Source organism: Daktulosphaira vitifoliae, unplaced genomic scaffold (assembly GCF_025091365.1).
Source record: "Daktulosphaira vitifoliae isolate Bord-2020 unplaced genomic scaffold, ASM2509136v1 Scaffold_1, whole genome shotgun sequence".
NCBI classification, from domain to species: domain Eukaryota; kingdom Metazoa; phylum Arthropoda; class Insecta; order Hemiptera; family Phylloxeridae; genus Daktulosphaira; species Daktulosphaira vitifoliae.
Window position 1 is genome coordinate 35,739,618 of NW_026099572.1, and position 14,207 is coordinate 35,753,824.

At 32.2% G+C, this 14,207-nt stretch overlaps 1 protein-coding gene across 1 annotated transcript in view; it reads right to left on the reverse strand.

Moving 5' to 3' along the window:
• LOC126893864 (uncharacterized) overlaps window positions 1-14,207 on the reverse strand; it is a 56,296-nt gene that overhangs the window by 9,792 nt on the left and 32,297 nt on the right. The window contains exon 2 of the mRNA XM_050664390.1: window positions 2,477-3,194. Within this exon, the coding sequence (XP_050520347.1) occupies window positions 2,477-3,194 (718 nt within the window). The remainder of the gene's footprint in view (window positions 1-2,476; window positions 3,195-14,207) is intronic.

Sequence of the window (14,207 nt, forward strand, 5' to 3'; positions counted from 1 at the left end):
TTTTTTTTTTTTGTGTCTGTTACCACTTTTTCTCAGCTCTCACCGAACGGATTTCTTTCAACGATACGTCAAAAGATCACAAATCGTATCTAGTCGAAGACATTACCCTTAAAAATTGAAAAAATTTCCCTCGTTCCCCGTAAATGGGGGAAACCTCCAAAAAAATTACAAATTTAAAAATGGCTATTTTTCGAAAATTTTTCAATTTTGTTTACTAAAAATTGCCGTAACTTTTTTTNGTAAAAAAATTCTTTTTTATATTTTTAACTTTATAATGCTATAACTTTTTGAAAGATGTATGGATCAATATAATTCTTTTTTTTGTAGATGCATGATGTCTTTACCTATCATTTGGTATATTTTTTTTATAAATCTGACTTTTTACCTGCCTACAGGGGGGATTCAAAATGACAACTTTTTCACAAAAAATTGACTTTTTCAACTTAATTTTTGAAACTGTTCCGGAAAGTCTGACACTTTTATATACAGGGTGATTTTTTTATCATAACCCACTCAATTACTTACAGAATAATAATAATTTAAAAAATTTTTTTTATTACTATCTTTAATTACACATTATTCNTTTTTTTTATTATTATCTTTAGTTACACATTATTCTTGAATTATTAACTATGTAATACTTTTTAAGATCATCCCTTATGCCTGGTAAGGGTGTCAACTTTGTTTTTTTAAATGGTAACACATATTTTGAATTTAATAAAATGTTTGAGTTTTCAATTCAATAACAAATGTCATTTGAATTTTTAATATAACTTTATTCGTTTATTAGATATAAACATTTAAAGTTTCAATTTTTTGAGTTAATATACATGTATAATACACTAGGGATTAAAATTACAGGTAGCTAATTGGTTTTTTATGGCATCGATATTAGCAGGTACAAAGCATTGTTATTATCGATGGTAGTAAGACACATTGTTGTGAGTTTATAAATACATTAACTGACAATACAGAAAGTATATCTATTGATAATCATAATTGATAATAAACAATCCGTGACTGTGATATCAATGTCATAAAAATCCAATTAGCTACCTGTATTTACAATTCCATGTGTACTATATATGTATATTAACTCAAAAATTTGAAACTTTAAATGTTTATATCTAATAAACGAATAAAGTTATACTAAAAATTCAAATGCCATTTACTATTAAATTAAAAACTCAAACATTTTATTGAATTCAAAATATGTGTTACCATTTAAAAAAACAAAGTTAACACCATTACCAGGCATAAGGGATGAACTTAAAAAGTATTACATAGTTAATAATTCAAGAATAATGTGTAACTAAAGATAATAATAAAAAAAAATATTTAAATTATTATAATTCTGTAAGTAATTGAGTGGGTTATGATAAAAAAATCACCCTGTATATCTTAAATTAAAGCTAATGTAATCTACTTTATTATGTAAAAAAAAAATTTCGGACTTTATTTTGTCTTCACGGTGAAAATGGCTACCAAATGCTATTATTGTGTGAAAATTCTCAATTTTATTTTTTACATTTTTAACATTATAATGCTATAACTTATTGAAAAGTGTATTGATCAATATAATTTTTTTATGGGAAATACTATTTTTTAATGATCCCTTTTTCATTCGACATACTTTATCTTAATCAGGATATTAATAAGGAACTAGCAGTTTATGAAGCTTTTGGAATAATCCATCAATTTTTTAAAATTAAACACTATCTAAAGATTTGCATCGAATCGTTTTTTTTTTATAGTGATTTTAATCACTGTCAGATATCATTATACTTGATCCAACTATGCCACGTCACCACTGTGCCGCGACCCCCCTGTGCTGGGTTTTTTAAATTGAATTCCACATGAAATTTTTAAATAAACAATTTTTAATTTGGTGGAATGTATAATATTTAAAATATCAAAATTTCTCAAGAGGATTGAAGGAGATTTCCTCTAAATTGGGGAATACATATACAATGTGTACCACCAGATTTGACATCAAAAAAACTTTTGATCCAGTAAATATTTTGCGTTTCTTTATATTTTAAATAATTTTCACAGTTTTGTACTAGATTATATACATGTTATTTATTAATTGTCCCTAATAATAATTCATCATTTTTTTTAAATTTCAAGATAATTATTTTTAGTCCTATTCTTATAAAAAAATTTTAATAGGTCAATATAAACTTTATGATAAGTACTTGTGTCAGTTACAAGAATTTTAATACATTCGTCATATGTAGCGTGTTTAGGGAATGCATTATAAATAAATGCCAACTCAATTTAATCAAATATTTGTAACTCAAAAAGTACTTACACTAAAGATGACATAGACCCACAACATTTTTTTGTTAAAAAAATAAATAAATAATTTCTTTTAACATAGTGTAAAATTATTAAAATTATTTTAAAAAACGAAACGCAAATTATTAGCTGGTTAAAATATATTATATGTAATTATAATTTCATATAAAATTACCTTTTTTTATCAATTTATGAGATATTTTGTCCAAATTAATTACACAATCAATATTTAAATTCGACAATATATTTTTCATATAAGATTTAATTTTTTTAAGAATTCTGAATGGATCAGGTTTGTCTTGGTATGTGTTAGATAAAACTGAATTAAATGATGCAAAAAATTTATTAGATCTTTTACAATTTTCGCAAAACTCATTCATAGTTGATAATAACGATGAATTATTAATATACACTAATATGTCTTCAAATGATTTTTTCTTATCATTTTCAAGTCTTATCATATTAATAACATTCATTGAAAAGTCAAACTGCCATGAGTTAACCTTAAACTTGCCATAAGTAAAAAATGACAACATTCTTACCGCGTAATCTCTTACATGTTCATATCTTAATTTGAATTTATGATTTGGATTTTCTTTTTTTTTCGTAATATCGTTATTAAAAATATTTAAAATTTTTAGACTTAAATAAACATGAAAACATTCCAAAGATTCGAGTATTGTTTTTAAGTTGTTTAAACTATCAATTTTATTTTTTCTACAAATATAATCGTTTTTGCAGGCCTTTGATAATAATTCAATATCATGTGGACTTATTAATGAATAGTTTATGTCTTCTTTTACATTTATGGGGATCCATGTTGTAATATCGTTTTCAAATGTACTTATTACATGTAAAAATGAATGGTCAAATGTACTGTTATAATCAGGAGGCTAAAAATTTTAACAAGATAAATTATTATTAATAAATTAATTTTTAAATTAAATATCAATTTCTGTTACGTTGCCGTTTTTTTTGTATTATTAAAGACGTTGCATTATATTTAGTTGGATGAACTTACAGAAATATAACAACTGTATTTATAATACCTAATGTACAATTCAATTATGTTTTTTTTTTTTGGAGAAAAATTATTTTTACATAATTTATGCTATATATGCAATGGGGTTAATATAGTCTAAATTTACTTTTTTTTTCATGAAATTTTTTACAAAAATTTACTCTATTAAGTTTTTTTAATTTTTTTAAACTTAACAAACTACAATTTAATAATAAGAAAATTATTTAATAAAAATAATACTAATCAATAATTAATTTTTTTGTATATAAAGGTACCACAGTAGTAGCATACTACTTTGTAGATAACTGTGTGGTTAACTGAAAATTCAAAGTAAAAGATTAAGATGAAGTGTTTCCTTTAAAATATCATTTAGACTTACTTGGTCATCTATTTTTTCATTTACCGCGAAAACTCTATTTGTAAAAATAAATATAACAAAAAAAATTTTTAAAATACTAATGGAATAAAATTTATTACTTATCATTTTTCAATTTATGCCGTTTTAATTAAAGCACAGTTCTAATTAATATAATATATTAATTAGATTATATTATAATCTAGAGAATACGTTAGTAATATTTTAATTTAAATTGACAAATGAGTTTAAATGAGTATACAAGGAACAAAAAAATTGTGCTATTAAAAACTTACTTTAAATAAATTTAGTATCTAATTTATAGCAATTTGTTATTATTTTAAGCATAATTTATTAAGTATTATAAAAACAGTTTTTATGAACAAATTTAGGTATAAATTTATTTATTTATTTTTTTTACTTCAAACATATTTTTCATAATAATAGTATTTATTTCTATACATAATTTGAATTCATTTGACATCTTGATTATCAACATTAGTTCAGTAAAAATTGAGTATTAATGAGGCAAGTACAGTAAAAAAAACATTTTAATATGATTAATACTTTAATAGCTTGAATGAATACTAAAATTTGATCAGCTGGCATGAAGTCAGAATTTATTTTAATGGTATCGAAAATTCTTCAGCTTCACGATACCATAAAATAACTGAATGCGTATTATATGCGTTAGAACAAATATATTTCAAATTGTTAGAAGTATACAGATATAATTTGTTTGGTCCAAGCTAAGCAACGTTGTAGTCCAAAAGTATTTACCTGAAAATTTTTGATGGCTAAGACACTTATAAAAAAAATTCTATTGAACTTCTAAGTTTAACTTAGATTTAACTTGGAAATTAAAACCACCTCAGAATCGTACTATTTTGTAATAAAAAATCATGAACTATACGCTAAAATTGTGAATTATCTAAACGAAGCCCTTGATATTATAATAAAGTTAATGTGAGTCAAACACCAAACTTTTAAGCGCAATAATTCATCGTAATTTTTTTTTTTTAAGATAAGCCTTTGTAAAAATTATTGATGTCATGAGTGAATATAAGAAACCGCCATACATTAATACTACGATTTCGGAGCCGACGCCGAAACTCAGAATAGGGAGATAGAATGTTGACACAATGTTGTCAAAACCGGTGAGTAGTTGGAAAATGTGAAAAATACCGGATGAGAAAAAACCACACCGGTAAAAATTTAAATACGTTTATAAAATTGAACAAGTAAAACTTCAATAAAAAATTATGGCAGCAAGGTCTAAAAAGTCAGTACCATTTGCCTATATCAGTTTTTACTTTTGAGATAAATTTTTTAAGTTGACATCATCATATCATATTAGCTTTGTCAAAATATCCCATGTTTTTATTATAATCTTTGACAATCTGAGAACAATTTATAGTTGTTACTCGGACATCTATTAATTTCCTATTCATCTGAGCTGATTGTATTGAATCATGGAATTTGGATAAAAAATGTATTTTTTTATTATCCATTCATTTTATAGCAACAACAACTGCAATTTTAACTCGCTATTCATATTGTCATCTTGATAATTTTTTATTAATTGAAAAAATTGTTTTAGCTCTAGCTAATATATTATTTTCCATGAGTTCAGCCATCAACTTTACAGAAGAAAAGAAATTGTCAAAATTAATAATTATTTGATTGTTAATATTAAAATTGTTACCCAATAATAATTTAAAATTTAGCGCTACAATTACATAAGTATTAAATTTCCCTGTGGATAGGGGCTAAGAATACTTCTACAGCCCCTCTGCCAGTATAAGAGGCGACTAATGAGATTGCGTCAGGTGAACAGCTGGAGTAAAAATTATTGTTAAAAAAGTATGAGGAATCTAGAACAAAACTTAGTGGCCGACTCCAAGTAGTTGGAATTAAAGTAAGGAAAAAGAAGAAGAAGAATTACATAAGCATTAATAAAATATGAATAATTATTTATTTTTAGTTATAAGTCTATTCTTCCTAACTGTTATAACTCCATATTATCAGCTCCTATAATAATTATTCTATCCTTAGGTTTAATAAGTTTTACATCATCAATTAATATTAAATCAACACACGAAATATTAGAACCGGTATCTAAAATTGCAAGCTATTTAAAACCATTGAATTCAACTTCCATTGACAAAACTCTAAGTTACCTTCGGCTTCTAGTTTTTTATTAAGGTATGTAATATCTCTGACTTCCTTATTTTTCCCACTAATATCTTTTTTTATTCTATAAATTTCTTCATTGCTATACCAACCCTCTACTAATTTTATAAGATCTAACTTCTCTTTATTTATTATACTTAAAAATTCTTTATTCTCTTTATATTTACAATCATTCCGAGTCAAATAAAAATTCCGATTATTTCACTCGGACCTTATACGTTTTTTTGAACGGGACACTTGTCGGCATAATGACCTACATTTTTACAATTGACCTTGCTTAATTTAGTTATTTTCGTACCTACGAAATTTGGGGGTTTTATACCTTGACTGTCTTGATTTTTATATGACTCTTTCGTCTGATACGCTTTTTTTTTAAATAGGAACATATCCCTTTATACGTAAGGGGTCAACAATTTAAACATGCGTATTTAAACTAGAACATTTTCAATTTAATTTTTGAAAGTGTTCCGGAAATACTGACATTTATAAATATATCTTAAATTAAAGCTTATGTAATATACTTAAATTTGAAAAAAAAAATTTGACCTCTGGATTTGTCTTCATAGTGAAAATGACTACTGTATTCAAAAATATGCTAATTTTGTGTTAAAAATTTGGTATTCGTATTTTATTTTATTCTACAATACCTGACAAGGGCAGTACACCGATTACAACTTTTTCAGATTAATTTTTAAAAGTATTCCGGAATGACTAACACTTTTATATATATATCTTAAATCAAAGGTAATGTAATATACTGTATTATATTTCCCGCAGGGGAATCCGCAAGGATTACGGGCCTAACAACCCCGCGGACCCTAGTTATTTCAGTGGGGTTGGCAACACGTACCACTGCTCTTAGCCGGTCATGACTTTGGTTAGTTGGGACCGGTAAGCCTGGGCATACCTGCTTGCTAACAGCGAATAGGCCCCCCTAACCCAGCCATACCAAGTGAAAGGGTTGCTAACTTGTCACAGGGTAGTTAGCCGAAAGGTAAAGTGACCATTGGGATCCTCTATGGCACCTGGCGCACCATAGAGTATACAGCCTTATCACAGTATCGAGCTCTGCTGTGACGGACCTTTATTTCTCGACTTCTCGTGGGAACTATATGGACAAAAACATAGAAAAACCACAAAACAACGAACTTGTGACGATCAGGGATCCTACGGACAACCTGTCGGAACAAGATCGTGAACTGGCGACTCTTCGCAGAAGAATCGCCGAACTTGAAGGTCTCAATGCCAACAACGGGACACTTGGTGAACCGTCTACTAGCAAAGAGACAGCAACGTCAGAAAATGTAGACCAGGAATCGCAAGATCAACTGGGAGCAGTAGCTGACAAAATCGAAGGTCTAAAACTTAGACCTGAGAAATTGAGCGGCAGTCAGAGGCGCAAGCTGAAGAGGAGCCGAGCAAACATGGAGGGGCAGAAGAACCTACCAAAGGAGGGAGACAAGGGAACCGATGACTTGAAAAAGTCAAAGGGAACCGAAGCTCAAAAACCTGAGGACAAGGGGCAAGAACCTCCATGTAAGAAAACTCATTGGGTACCGACCTACAGGGACGTGGTAACCGATGATAAAAAAGTGGCTCTGGTCCTCGCAGGCTACCCCACTAACAAGTTGACCACAGAGCAGGGGCTACTCATTGAGTCTTGTGTTGGAGACTTGATACTGTCGGGTACTGATGGAACCGACGTACCAAGGTTTGAAGACACCAGACTCACTGATGGAGCACTTGTGATCAGTGCAGCCCAAGAGAGCTCTCTTAAGTGGCTCACTGACCATGTCAACTTGATAAAACCTTGGGACGGTGCAGAACTCCATTTGGAAGCCTACAACCCGATCAAGTATAAACGGATGGTCACTCACATACCAGGGCTGCCAAAAGATTCCAAGAAGATCATGGAAATTTTGGCAAAACAAAACCCAGGGCTGAACACGGCGATCTGGAAAGTCCACCATGAGACAGAGGTTGGCCCGAAAGGACAAACTCTGTTTCTAAGTGTGGACGAAAACAGCATGGTCAAACTGGAGGAACTGAAGCGCAGTCCATATTTTGGAATGGGCAGAGTTTGCTTCACAGATTATGTTGCCAAGCAGCCACCAGCCCGGAAGGATGTGAAAAAATCCACACCTCAAAAATCTGGGAAGAGGAAGGCTGAGGAATCACCAGTGCCACTCGGGAAAGGAGGTAAGGCACAGGTAAGGGGCAAACGGACACACTTTACTCCTGCCTCGAAAGGGAAGGGAGGAAGTGTGTTACGTAAGGGAAAGGGACCCAGGAAACCGCCACCCTCAATAACGGCCACAGCTGAGGGGAACCTCTCCACAGATCCAAAAGGAAATGTGGAGAGCGGAACCAAGGCACGGTCGCCACCTGGGGACGGCGGTGGGACACCACCCACAGGGGGGGCTGTGTGACACAGGGACTGTTTCAGACACCTGTATCACACCCAGCACAGCGTGCTTTCTTAGGCGTCAACATCAGTTTATCTGAATGGCTGACAATAGAATTCAATTCACGCAAATAAACCTGCATCACAGTAAAGGGGCCAGTAGTGTATTACTAAGGACCCTAACTGAGAGGCATACAACACCCTTACAAATAGCACTTATTCAGGAACCATGGATAAATGGGGACCAGATTAAGGGGCTAAATCTAAGGGATTTTAAACTGTTTCATAAACAAGCAGATAAACCAAGAACTTGCATTTTGGTTAATAATAAAGTTAAAGCCAGCCTGATACTTAATCTATCAAGTGCAGACTTGACTATTATTAGAGTAACACTAAATGATGGTAAAAATATCATAGTAGCTTCAGGATACTTACCATATGAGGTCACAGACCCAGGTAGGGACCTAACTATGCTCTTTAATTATTGCAAAAATGAAAAATTAGAACTAATCCTAGGTATGGATGCTAATGCACACCACACTATTTGGGGGAGCAGTAACATCAACCAAAGAGGAGAGGTTATAATGGATCTATTGCTGACTACAGACCTAAGTATACTGAACAGAGGTAGTGAACCTACTTTTGTTATCAGGAACAGGCAGGAAGTCATTGATCTAACAGTTTGTTCAAAAGGGTTACTTCAAAAGATAAAAGGGTGGAAAGTGTCCTCCGAACCTTCTCTTTCTGATCATAGGCACTTACGATTCACTTTGGAAATTAACAAAGTTGAGACGGAGTACTATAGGAACCCGAAAAGAACAAACTGGGACAAATACAGGGCAGATCTCTCTCGTGACCTGATTAACCTACAGTTTAGATTGGGGTCGAGACAGAGTACTGAAAGGGCTGTAAATATGCTACAGGACTCCATTGTCTCAGCTTACAAAGAAAACTGTCCTTTAATAGAAAGGAAAGGTACAGGGCAGGGTGTAGCTTGGTGGAATGCTAACCTGTCTAAATTAAGAAAGAGTTCACGTAAGCTCTTAAATAAAGCAATGAAATCAGGTTTGGAACAACACTGGGAATCCTATAAGGACGCCCAAAGGAACTACAAATCTGCATTGAAAAAGTCCAAAAGAGAAAGCTGGAAGAAGTTCTGTGGGGATATACAACAACTCCCTATAGCAACTAGACTTCTGCGATCACTAAGGAATGGACCAAACAAAACTGTCGAGGCAATACTACTGCCAGACGGAATGTTCACCAATAATGATAATGAAACATTATCACATTTGATGAACACACATTTTCCTGACTCTACAATTAACAACAGAGAACAGGAACATGATGCACAGGACAAACGTGTGACCTGTGCTGATTGGAGACTAACCAGGAAAGTGATAACCCCAAGTGGAATAAGATGGGCAATAAAAGCCTTTGGCAGTTTTAAAGCTGCAGGCTGTGACGAAATTTTCCCTGCACTTCTGCAAGAAGGGTTAGAGATAATCGTCCCCCATCTCTGCAAAATATTTAGGGCATGCCTTGCCTATGGTTATCAACCAGAAAGCTGGCGTAAGGTTAGGGTAGTGTTTATACCCAAACCTAACCGCACTAACTATTATGAAGCAAAATCCTACAGACCAATAAGTCTTACTTCTTTTCTTCTTAAGACTATGGAGAAACTTATTGATAGGTACATCAAGGAGGGGCCTCTTAAGGAGAACCCTTTACATGAAAACCAACATGCGTATCAAACGGGGAAATCTACTGATACAGCTCTACACTGCTTAACTACTAAGATAGGGAAAGCTGTAGAGAATAAAATGTATGCAGTAGGTATATTCCTGGACATCGAAGGGGCTTTTGACAATACTCCCTTTGATGCTATGTGTGAATCTGCACAACAGCGTGGAATAGAACCACTTATTATTAAGTGGATAGAATCCATGCTTAAGGAACGCTCCATTTTGGGACAGCTCAATGAGACCAAAGTAATCAAGAGTGTCAAACAGGGATGCCCACAAGGCGGGGTTCTATCCCCCTTGCTATGGTGTCTAGTATTGGACTCGCTTATTAGAGAGTTAAACAAATATTGTTATACACAAGCCTATGCGGATGACTTGGTTATAACAGTGGTGGGTAAATTCCCAGACACTATTATTGACTTAGCACAACAGAGACTTAACACTATACAGATATGATGTAGTAAGTACGGTCTATCTGTTAATCCAAATAAAGCAGAAGTTGTTATGTTCACTATAAAGAGAATAGGACTAGACAACCTAGACACTCTTACTCTGAATGGACAAGAAATTAGCTTAAAATCAGAAGTAAAATACTTAGGTATTATCTTGGATAGTAAGCTAAAATGGAAATCACATGTTGAGTCAAGAATCAAAAAAGCAATGACCACATTGTGGACTTGCAGCAGAGCCTTGGGAAAGACATGGGGTCTTAAACCAAGAGTTATGTATTGGTTGTACACGTCAGTGATTAAACCTATGATATTGTACGGTGCCCTGGTCTGGTGGACCAGAACAGCACTCATTACAGCTAGGAAAGAACTTAGTCGCATACAGAGAATGGCTGCTATTGCCATCACTGGAGCATTAAGAACTACACCAACGGTCGCATTAGAGGCACTAATTGGATTGCCTCCTCTGCATCTAGAGGTGAAAGCTCACGCCAAAGCTACAGCACTAAGATTCCACAACTTAGGTATGTGGACTTTGGAGAGTGATACAACAGAACATGGTAAAATACTAAAAGAGATAGACAAGGGCTTTTTAGAATACCCCTTGGACTATATCAAACCGGTTCTTAAGAATAACATTCCCTACAAAGTGGAGATCACTACACGTATAGAATGGAATATTAACCACCTGACTGACAAAGGAGGATTTGTGATATATACAGATGGATCCAAAAAATCAGGAAAGGTAGGTGCTGGAATTTGGGGCTTAAAGCCACGAATAAATGTCAGTATGTCATTGGGCACAACACCCTCTGTTTTCCAAGCAGAGGTGATGGCGATACTGGTAGGGGCTCAGAACCTGCTGGTATACAAAAATAGGAAGATAACTATCTTAAGTGATAGTCAAGCGGCTTTGAAAGCACTCTGTAACGATCAGGTGAATTCAAAGCTGGTCCTCGAATGCAGGGAAACTTTAGAATCACTATCGAGGTTCAACAAAGTTACACTAGCGTGGGTACCAGGACACAACGGTGTCACTGGAAATGAGAATGCTGACTTTCTAGCCAGGAAAGGAGCAGAGAACACCTATGTTGGACCAGAACCAGTGGTAGGGCTCACTGAGCAATCGCTCAAAGCGTTACCCAAGAATTGGTGCAGAGAACAACACAGGAAAATCTGGAAGTACTTGGTAGTACCTAGACAATCTAAAATGTTTATCAAGACCCCTGGTTTATTGCTGGGTGATCTTAATAGCATGACTAGACATCAAATAAGCACCCTGACTGGTCTACTGACAGGACATGGTCACCTGCTTAAGCATCTTAACGCAATGGGGGTATCGGAATCACCATTGTGCAGAAAATGTGGAGTAGAAGAGGAAGACTCATTTCACATCATGTGCGAATGTGAAGCCTTGTCCACACTAAGATCAAACTACTTGAATAAACCATTTCCTGAAAAAGAGGATATTAAAAACCTAAAACCCAGGGAGATACTTAATTTCGCCAGAAAGACAGGACTCTTTGGTCATCTCTAGAGGTGACTTTATGGTTGGTAATGTATTAACACTTTGGTGATAACACTTAGGTGGGTAAACCGAATCAAGACAATTCGGTATGAGGTGCGCACAATGGACCAACAGGTCTGAGTGCATGGGCATTATGTCCACCTCAATAATAACTAAAACTAAAACTAAAACTAATATACTGTATTATGAAAAAATAAAATTTTAGGACTTTATTTTGTCTTCACAGTGAAAATGATAACAAAAGATCACAAATCGTATCTATTTGAAGACATTACCCTCAAAAATTGAAAAAAAAATCCCCCGTTACCCGTAAATGGGGAAAACCTCCAAAAAAATTACAAATTTAAAAATCGCTAATTTTCAAAATTTTTTTACTAAAAACTGCCGTGACTTATTCAAAAGTGAACATATCAATATATTTTTTTTTTTACATAGATGCATGATATTATTACCTTTCATTTGGTATAATTTTTTTCTGCCCACAGGGGGGGATTTAAAATGACAACTTTTTCACAAAAAATTAATTTTTTCAACTTGACTTTTGAAAATGTTTCGGAAAGTCTGACACTTTTATATATATCTTAAATTAAAGCTAATGTAATGTACTTAATTATGAAAAAAAAAAATTTGACCTCTGGACTTGTCTTCATAGTGAAAATGGCTACCGAATGCTATTTTTGTATGAAAATTCTCGATTTTATTTTTTACATTTTTAACTTTATAATGCCATAACTTATTGAAAAGTGTATGGATCAACACAATTTTTTTATGAAAATTAATATTTTTTTATAATCCCTTTTTCATTCGACATACTTTATCTTAATCAGGATATTAATAAGGAACTAGCATATCATGTAGCTTTTAGAATAAAACACCAATTTTTTAAAATTAAACACTATCTAAAGATTTGCATCGAAGCGTTTTATTTTGATAGTGATTTTAATCACTATCAGATATCATTATACTTGATCCAACTATGCCTCGTCATCACTGTGCCGCGATCCCCCTGTGCTGGGTTTTTTGCTTTTGTATTTATCCACCAATTTCTTAGAATTAAACACTATCTACAGATTTGCATCGAAGCATTTCTAATGATAGTGATATTAATCACTGTTAAATTAAATCTATACTGGACCGAACTACGCCCAGTCCCCACTGTGCCGCGGCCTCTCTGTTCTGGATTTTTTTACTATTTAATAATGTCAATTTCTAACTTGCAAGTTGAGCTATAAGTTAAGGCAATAAATTTATTTATTTTTTATTATAAACTTTCACTAAAAAAAGTAGGTTAAAAATTATTACTTTTAACATATTAAAATTCAAAATTAATAATAATTTAAAAACAATTAATTATAAAAATTATATAATATATAATTAAAAAATATGTATTTTATTTTTTAATCTAAGTATTATTAATCTGGATATAATTAAGGAAATAGAAGTTGATGTTGCTTTTGTAATTATCCACTAATTTCTTAAAATTAAACACTATCTAGATTTGCATCGAAGCGTTTCTTATGATAGTGATTTTAATCACTGTCAGATTAAATATATACTTGACCCAACTATGCCATGTCGCCACTATGCCGCGACCCCCCTGTGCTGGGTTTTTTACCCACCATTATTAATTTGCTTACGCTGCGTTTTCTCTTTATATGACATTATTATATTGCTAACGAATTTAGAAATTTCTTACTACTGTTGTAAAACTTATATTATACTAGTATCGACGTTATTTAATACTTCCACAGATATTTACCACATAACATATATTTGAAGTTCAAAGTATTTCCAGAAAATTTTTAAAACTTAAATAGAAAAAAATGTTATTTGAATACCCTTCTGTGAGCAGATAAAAGTTCACATTTGCTAATAATATATATCACATAAAAGAGTAATACCTACAACAAAAATTTATTTCATATAATTTTTTTTCGTTCCTTTTTAAAAAAATTATGGTATTTAAAATTTTAAAAAGTTAAAAAAATGTCATGAATTAGCAATTTTCAATTTTTTTTTTTTAGCAATTCGCCTTATTTAAATGAAACGAGAGAATTTTTTTCAACTTTCAAGTGAAATTTATCTAACAAGATAGGCTTTGTAATCTTATAATGTATCACTGAAAATAATCGTTCGGTGAATAAGTGGCAAAAGATTAAATAAAAAAAATATCATAATAAGATAAATATCTTCCCAGCATCATATTCAAAC